The sequence below is a fragment of the Zootoca vivipara genome, chromosome 7 (genome assembly GCF_965207765.1).
Source record: "Zootoca vivipara chromosome 7, rZooViv2.hap1.1, whole genome shotgun sequence".
In the NCBI taxonomy this organism is placed as follows: domain Eukaryota; kingdom Metazoa; phylum Chordata; class Lepidosauria; order Squamata; family Lacertidae; genus Zootoca; species Zootoca vivipara.
The window spans coordinates 90,532,701-90,541,510 of record NC_142590.1 but is presented as its reverse complement, the minus strand read 5'-3'; the positions used below and the strand labels follow the sequence as shown (position 1 = coordinate 90,541,510).

At 44.5% G+C, this 8,810-nt stretch overlaps 1 protein-coding gene across 8 annotated transcripts in view; it reads left to right on the top strand.

Moving 5' to 3' along the window:
• Positions 1 to 8,810, top strand: part of RTEL1 (regulator of telomere elongation helicase 1) — a 112,662-nt gene that overhangs the window by 39,330 nt on the left and 64,522 nt on the right. For 4 of the 8 annotated variants that reach the window (XM_060277360.2, XM_088674760.1, XM_060277361.2 and 1 more), the window contains exons 1-3: positions 1,003 to 1,137; positions 3,321 to 3,452; positions 7,107 to 7,305. In XM_060277360.2, coding sequence (XP_060133343.2) covers positions 3,351 to 3,452; positions 7,107 to 7,305 — 301 coding nt within the window. In that variant the 5' untranslated portion in view covers positions 1,003 to 1,137; positions 3,321 to 3,350. Of the gene's footprint in view, positions 1 to 249; positions 1,138 to 3,320; positions 3,453 to 7,106; positions 7,306 to 8,810 lie in introns of those variants that run through there. The other 4 variants (XM_035124212.3, XM_035124211.3, XM_035124213.3 and 1 more) reach the window with 4 other exon arrangements.

Here is an 8,810-nt window from a genome sequence, read left to right as displayed (position 1 = left end):
GAGGGGGGTCGAATCCCCCTCCTTCCCTCCATTTCTGACTGGGGCGACTGAGGGGAAGCCCCTTTGAGAGAGAGAGAGAGAGAGAGAGAGAGAGAGAGAGAGAGAGAGAGAGAGAGAGAGAGAGAGAGAGAGAGAGAACGGCTGAAGGGAGAAGCAGCCGCACCCAGGCCTTACTCCTGCCGTTGCCGCGGCAACGCCTCGGGGAAGCCTCGCGAGATCTTGGGAAGCCGGCGACTCCCTCTCTCGTGAGCGGGAACAGGAGGAGAGCAGCTTGGCGAATGGGGTTGCGGAGGAGGTGTCACGTGGCGCGGCGCGCGCGGGCTCCAAGGAAAAGGGGAGGGGCTGACTTGGAGGTGCGTGCGGGGCATTTATGTTACCGGCGGGTGGCGGGAGGCGTTTGAGGCCTACTCGAGTCTGCCTCACCTCAGCGGGCCGCCTTCCCCGTACCCTCCGGTCCTTTGCCTGAGGTGCGGCGAAAGGAGCCCGGAGGTGGAGGTGGCGGAGGGAAATAGCCCCGTCCCGTGATAATTAGGACGAATGTATGGAGGAGGAAGGAGGTGGCCGTGTGGGGCCAGGGGTGGCGGGGACCGATGGCCCCCTCAGGATGTTAAATCCATCCTATCGGGGCGGTGTAAGTCGTAGGCCAGCAGCGCGTGAAGGGCCGCGAGTTTTTGCAGTGTAGGGGGTTGGACTAGATGACCCTTGGGGGATCCCTCCCAGCTCCCTGGTTCTGAGATTCCTCCGGCCGCCGCCACCCTCAGTCCTGGCGGTGATGGCTGGGCTTCGCCATGCCCAGCCGGAGGCGGCGATGCTTCTGAATATTAAGGAATTCATTCTAATTTGATTTTGATGCCGCCCTTCGAGGTCCGCAGGGCTGTTTGCAGGACACCAGGAAGTGGAGGGTGCTGCCCCGAGAGTCAAACCGTGTATCCATCTAGCCTCATTATGGCCTACTCTGACTCAGTAAATCCCTTTCCCAGCCTTACTAAGTGAGATGACAAAGGAGGACACAGGAACCTTTTATGTGATAAGCGTGTGTTCTACCACTGAGCTGTGCTTCCTGTTTAAATGTAAGCTCATGAAGCTCCCTCACATCAGATCAAACCTATCGGTTCATGTAGCACAATTGCTCCAACTGTGAGTTCCTTTCCAAGGTCTTGCTGATTAATATCCTGTTACCTGGAAATGTCAGGGATTACACGTGGGTGGTGCTCTACCATGGCACTGTGATCAGACTCCATTTATTGAACACACATAGAACAGCCTTGCCAAAGTTAAGCAAGGCTGGGACTGAAGATCCAGGGGGCAGCAAAACAAGAATGGGCATTTTTGGTACCTGCTGGTGGAATGCTCTCCCCGGGAGGCTTGCCTGGTACCTTCATTACAAATCTTTAGGCACCAGGCAAAAACATTCTCTTGCAGGCCTTTGGCTAATTAAACAATTTATGGCAATTTAAACCTGTGGTTTTTATATTGTAAACTTCCCAGTGATCCTTTGATGAAGGGCAGCATGGGAGCCAGCTCCTAGGGCTTCAGGTCTCTTCAGCCTGCCCCCCCCTAAAACATTTGAGGAGGCCAGGCATTACCATTCAAATGGAGTGTGTGTGCTGTGTCTTGTGATTATTAATGTGAGATGGGGCTTACCTGCCTCCCCTCATATTTTATTCAAGTTGCCACCCCGAAGGGCAGTATAGAAATATAATTAATAAATAATAATAATGTCTGGGCAACTGCATTTCTTAAGTTCCATGGAGGAAAGATGAAATATAAATAAAATAAAATTGACCAGATTTACACACCTTCAGGCAATACTGTAGCATTAAGTGGGCCCAGACCATTCATTTGGTATAGTGATATATTTTGAACATTAAAAAGTCATAGTTTTTCAAAGTTAAATCTTGCCAGTTGTTGTTTCTGGAATGCTCAAAATAACTAGCTGCTATGCATAAAGAGATAATCTGCTTTAAAGGTGAAGCAACAGGCTGCAATTCAAACCCCTTTTGCACTGGGTGGATTGGGCAATGAAGAACTCATCAGTCTGCCCACCAAACATACGGGTCGATAGAAGTATTGCCAGTGAAAACCCCATAGCAGCCTGTGGAAAGCCTCAGAATTGGCAGTTCTGGGGAACTGGGAGGGGCTGGCCTGGGATCCACTGGATCCTGAGCCAGCCCCTCTGCTATATTGTTTGATAGCATTGGCAACATGTCCAATGCAGGACTTTCTGCCCTGGTTGGTGTGAGTGGCAGGGGCAAAGATGGCAGCGGCCTGATTGGGATTTGGATTGCAGTGATACACCACAAATCTATATGATTATAAGTGTCTCATTGAGTTCTCTGGAGCTTACTGTATTCCCAGGGAAACGTCCAGAAGGTTGCAGACTTGGACCATAATCCTATGCATGCTTATTTGGGAGTAAATCCCATTGGATTCAGTGGTACCTCTGAATGATTGTGCACAGAATTGAACTATGCCAAGACTAAAGCGCACCTAGTCAGTTGACAACATTGTTTGACTATGGTCAAATACAGTTGTACCTTGGTTTTCAAACAGCTTAGTTCACAAACAACTTGGAACTTGAATGCTGCAAACCTGGAAGTTGGTGTTCCAGTTTGCAAACTTTCCCTTGGAAACTGAATGTCCAGTGTGGCTTCCACAGCTTCCGATTAGCTGCAGGACGCTCTTGCAGGACGCTCCTGCAGCCAATCGGAAGCCACGCCTTGGTTTCTGAATGTTACTGAAGTCGAACGGACTTCATTCTGTTCAAAAGCCAAGGTACAGCTATACTGCAAAGTGCTCCAGAAACATTACTTTGTAAATGGCAGGTGATCTTTTTGTTTCATCATTGTGTTGTTTGTTAGCAAGTCTAACCTGTGTTATTCCAGACTAAATGGGTAGACTGCAAAGCAAAGTGTATGGTCTTCATCATTTGGAGAAGGGAGGTTCTAATGTAAGCCTAAGAAACTAATCTTATCCCATTATGTTGCTGACTGGCTGGGGTTAAGATTGTGAAGGTGTCCACACCTGCAGAGAGCTTGGTGGACAAAAAACTGCTGCCGCCACCAATATTCCCACAATTAATAGCAAGCAAAACGTCACAGAATGGACTGTTGCAGGGGCAGAGGCAGAAGCAACTGTGGGTTCGCTGGATCCAAACTGGTTCTGTTCCTTGAGGGGCTTAGATTTACAGGATTGCTCTGCCCAGTGCCCGCCTCCAAAATAGGAATTGGGAGGGGGAGTTTGAAAACACTGTCCTTGTTAATACTGTTATTTTAGCAAAATGATACCTTGTACTTAAGGAAGCGTGCTGTTGATTTCAGACTCTGAGATCCTGACATGTCTGGTGAAATATGCCCCAAATAAAATTAAATGGCATCACTGTGGACTTCCCATTTCAACCCTACAAATGTCAGGAAGAATACATGTCTAAAGTGCTGGAATGCCTGCAAAAGGTAAGTAATCTGAGAAATCACAGCTGGAGACCTCTGGAGGGCACTTCTTAAACACTGTTTAATAATGTGTGTCAAGAGTAGGAAATTTAGAGACTAGTCATGCTAACATCTCTGAAATAATGTAAGCTCCAGCATTTGGGATGTTTTGTTGGGAAATAATAGATTACTCCTGGTTACCATTCGTTTGCTCTCAGACATGGTTGTAGTATTACACAATACATAATATATAGGGGGGGATGTTCATATATTATGCATAACACCATGAGATTGCTGACCAAGCCATTGTTTTAAAAGTTTTGAATGTTTCAAGTAGATGCAAAAGTTCGAAATGACATCTTGAAATGAGTTTTATTCTATATATGTGTTCAGTTTTGGCTCCCATCGAAAGAAATGCAAACTTGGCATGGTGAATGACACAGTTTGTTTTACCTAAGTGTCTTTCGGAGGATTCAAAGACAGCACAACATATATACTTGTGGCCTGCTTGACTGAATATCATGGACAAAATTAATTTTTTTTAACTGGATAAGCTATTTTAGGATTTTCATGTTATATTGCATTTTTGAACCAAATTTGTTCATTTGTTTTGTTCATACTACAAAAGTATCTGCCTAATAATCACTGTTGTAAGTGATAGTTTAATGTTCTGATTAAGTAAATGAAGTATTACGAGCTTGGAAGTAACTGGGTCATTTCTCAACTCACTCATGAAAATGGACAATGCAGTATAATGCTAAAAAAAGCCATGTTTTAAAGATTACTGTTGTTATAGAATCTGAAGTGCTGAGAGCATTCAGGAAAAATGCTATTTACCGTGTTTCTCATATTTTAAGGCATCCCTACAAAATAAGGCATGGCAGGATTTTCCTAAGGTGGAAAAATATAAGGCATACCTCGAAAATAAGCCGTACCGGGTGGTGGAAGAAGGTCTGTGGCAAATAAGGGTTGCTGCTGCCGCGTTAACCCCCGAGACCTGGCTGCAGCCTCAGCGCGCAGCGCGTGCAGCCCCAGAACCCGGCTGTAGCCTTTGCGCACCGCGCGCGGACACCCGGGACCTGGCTGTAGCCTCAGCGCGCAGCCCCAGGACCCGGCTGCAGCCTTTGCGCGCAGACACCCGGGACCCGGCTGCAGACTCAGCGCGCAGCGCACGCAGCCCCAAGACCTGGCTACAGCCTTTGCTGACCGCGCGCGGACACCTGGGACCCGGCTGCAGCCTCAGCGCGCAGCGCGCGCAGCCCTAGGACCCGGCTGCAGCCTTTGCCTGCCGCGCGCGCAGCCCCAGGACCCGGCTGCAGACTCTGCCTGCCGCGCGCGCAGCCCCAGGACCCGGCTGCAGCTTCTGCCTTCCGTGCGTGCAGCCCCAGGACCCGGCTGCAGCCTCTGCCTGCCGCGCGCGAAGACCCGGTGGGAGCAGGTCTGTGGTCTGTACAGATACCGGTACCGGTACTTAATTAAAAAATAAGACATCCCTTGAAAATAAGCCATGCTGTGTTTTTTTCAGGAAAAAATTAATATAAGACATGTCTTATAATATGAGAAACACGGTAAATAATAAGAGTTTTTATTAATTTTCCAATAAAAACAGCCAATTAACATATCCATCAAATCATAATCATAATCCAATTAAAAACAATAAAATAAAAAACAATGAAATTACAATCCAAATTATTAATTATTAATTTTTCCAGGCTTTCCATAGCCTGGACCTCTGAAGTATATCTCCAATATCTTTGTTCCTGCCTTCTTGACAAAAATCATACATTCTTGATTTTAGATGCACAAGTTTCACGGTAAGCATCTTAGACAATGTTGCTTTCCACCTGCAATTATAAAATTTCAGGATGGTGTCACTCACCATGCTGTTATTAATAATCAAGAAACTGCAATCCTAACCATTCTATTTAGAAGTAAGTCCTAAGGCAGCAAATCATATAATCATATACTGTTGTCAGTTTCCTGGAAGTAAGTGCCATGAAACTCAATGGAACTGACTTTTGGATTAGGATTGTGTTGAGGAGTATATCTAAAGCTATGTTCACGTGCAAGTGGAATGGACTTCTGCTTGTGCCACAGGGTCTTGCCTTCCCCCACCCCTTTACATCCTCTGGAGCACCTTCTGGGGAAATGTGGAAGTTTGTAGTGGGGAGGAGAGGAAAGTGAAGTCCCAGTGCACAAGGAGAAATTCCCAAATAAATATTCTTTGTAACTTAAAATCTTGCATTAATTCCTGTTAGTTGAAATTGGCGAAATTCAAGACATTGACTTCCATTTCTTGTTTTTGAGATTTATTTTTATACTGTTCAGAACAGAGGCATTTTGAACATATGAAACCTGCTTAACACTTCCTGAAAAGAGGCTATTTTGCAAACCCTTCTCTTCTTAGTGCCAGACGTATTGCATTAGATTTGTTTGTAGAGAATTGGGCAGGTGGGATTTCTCTTACACTTGCAGATGAGGGGAACGAAGCAAATAAGTAGACCTTATGTTCATACAATCTGTTCTTAAGGCTTGAGAACTGAGTTATCTCCTTTGCACGCCTGCAAGAAAATCTCTTAAGGAACCATTGTGCTCAGAGGCCATTTTGTAAATCTTTATTATTATCACTGTCCCACACAAGTGCTCCAACATCTGTTGGAGAAGCAAGAGGATTTGTTTACAAAGTGACAAGCAGGCCTTGCCATTGCTGTAAAGCTGTACATGGGTTTCAGGGACACTGTTCTGTAAAAAGTGTGCATAATTTCAAACGCAATTTATCAACAAAGTTTTTCTCTCCCCAAGAGTTCCAAATCACAGAGTTCCTGTTGTCAGACTTGGAGCAATTGTTTAACTCTGCCTCAACACCAGTTTGAAGTGCCAGCTAATTTAAACAGATCAATTAAAACTTGTAATCATAATATTAGTGTGTAAGAACTTTGGCATATTTGCCCTAAAACTGAGTCTGTCAACTTTCCGACCCTCTCACTATCACCAGCAATGTACTGTCACATGCCTGCCTGCTCCTTTCTTAAGCATTTTAATCAGAGATGGCTCTAGAATAACCCTTGGAGCTCTGTCCGTCTTGTTACATTTCCCTTTTCCAGTCTGGTAAAACAACAAGCCAGAAAGAGAGCTTTGGTTGAAGTTTCTAACGTCATAGAATCAGAGTTGGAAGATACTTCTAGAACAGGCTGCTCACAGCAGGGTATTAAATTACTCTGGACCTATAAATTCTCCAGTAAATGCTGAGTCAGATGATTTATGCAAATTAAGCCATACAGTGACAGATAGAGAGAACATTGTTCTTGTTCAATTTAACTAAACCATACAGTCCAGATGATATGTGTGCATCATCCTGTTTAGAGTGGTAACTTCCAGAGAAGACCAGGTAGCCAGCTGTGAGCCTCATTACTAGTTTGGTTCTCTCCTTAAGAGTTAGGTTCTAACTGAGCAGCTAGAGGAAGCTGCCCCAGCTTTCCCAATTATAGCTCACCCTGCCTAATCTGCTACCTAGTCCTTCCTAGCAACCTGTCTTCCATCCAGGCTGCCAGCATTTGTCAGCCACTTATTTGTTTCTGTACAGACTCATGGGGAAAATGCTTGACAGTTAGCTGGCACTTAAAGTGAATGTCCCGTTTTCTAACTGTTTCTTTTCTCTACTTGTTACCATTATTCAAGCAAGTGAATGGGATTTTAGAGAGTCCCACAGGCACGGGGAAGACACTATGCCTCCTTTGCGCTGCTCTGGCTTGGCGGGACCACTTCAAAGATGCCATCTCTGCACAGAAGATCGCCCAACGACTGAATGGAGCAGAACTCTTCACTGACCGGCCAATGTCATCCTGGGGCAATGCTACCACAGGTGCTGATATCCCAGGTAAGTCCTGGGTCTTGTGGTTCTGTAAGTAATGTCATGTTCATTTGGGAGCCACAATGTGAAATTACCAGGGTTCTTAGACTGGAGTGTTTGACCTTACAGAAGAAGTAGAAAATGAGATGTGACAAGCTGGCAAACATTGCAGTTGCCCAGCCTCAATAGAGTCCCACACTCTGGTTGTGGAAATTCAGGTGCATGGAAGGTTCGGAACATGTGAACCTATGCAAACATTGCTGAGTGTTATGTTTCTTTTGTTTATCAGAAGCAAGAGAAAAACTTGGGGACTCTGTGTTAATTTGATCATTTCATCAGTGTTGGAATTTGTTCATTAGCAATCCAGTGGGACAAAGAGTAAAGCGTAATCAGTGATTAAAGACCACAAGCTCAAGATTGTCTTTGAAACAAATCAGTTTATTGATGTACAGTGCTTCATTCAATCGTATTATCTTCATATGGAAGTTAATGATATTCTAATCTTGGAATTATAACATAAAACATAACATTAAAAATGATATTCTAAACTTTGAATTATTACATAAAAATAAAGTAATGTAAGAGAGCGAGCTAACACTTAGAAAATAATATAGAGTAAGAACAGGCTAAGATTATCATTGTAATTACATTGATAATGGAGCCAATCAGAGTTTGTTTTTCCCCCATTCTAACTGAAATTTTGGCCTTCTAACATCCTCCAGCTCATGTAGTTGCTAAAGTTTCATAGCATATCTGGATTTCTAGGTTTTCTACCATACTTAACATTTTGGAATAAAAGTCCTAGTTACTCAACCAGTGCAGGGAGGGAACATATAAAAAAGAGTGGGAAAGGCAGCAGCAGCAAGGAAAGAAGGAAGAGAGTGAGAATCAATTCTCACTTTTGATAGGGATTAGAAACTGGGCCAGGAAGATTAGACTTCCCATCTTTTATGTCAATTTGATTACTTGCGTAGGTGATTCCACATCAGATGTAGACCAGGGGTTGTCAACCTGGCCCCTACCGCCCACTAGTGGGCATTTCAGGATTCTAGGTGGGCAGGAGGGGGTTCTACAGCACAAGCTAAATCCTCCTTCCACCGAGCACTGGTGGGCGGTAAGGAAATTTTACCATCAAGAAAGATGCATTAGTAGGTGGTAGGTATAAAAAGGTTGACTCCCCCTGATGTAGACTCTGGATATCCATAATCTGTGGGTGAACATTTTTTTTACCAAGGTCAGGCGCATCCTGACACATTCCAGCAATTCCTTTGAAACATTCTAGCAGTATCTATAATTCCACATCAGGAGCAATCCCATTCCTCCTCTCTTTAGGATCTTCTTATACTGGTGGTGTGATGTTGTATTTAACATCATCATTAGGTTTTCGTCACCCAAGATGCCATGATCTCACATGACTGTCTCTGAAATTCAGTAAAAAAATTTCAAGGAGCCTGCACAAAGTGGCACAGTGTTGAAATCCATTTCATCTATGTTGATCCATCATGGTTGCTCTGCTGTAGTTGTTCACTCCT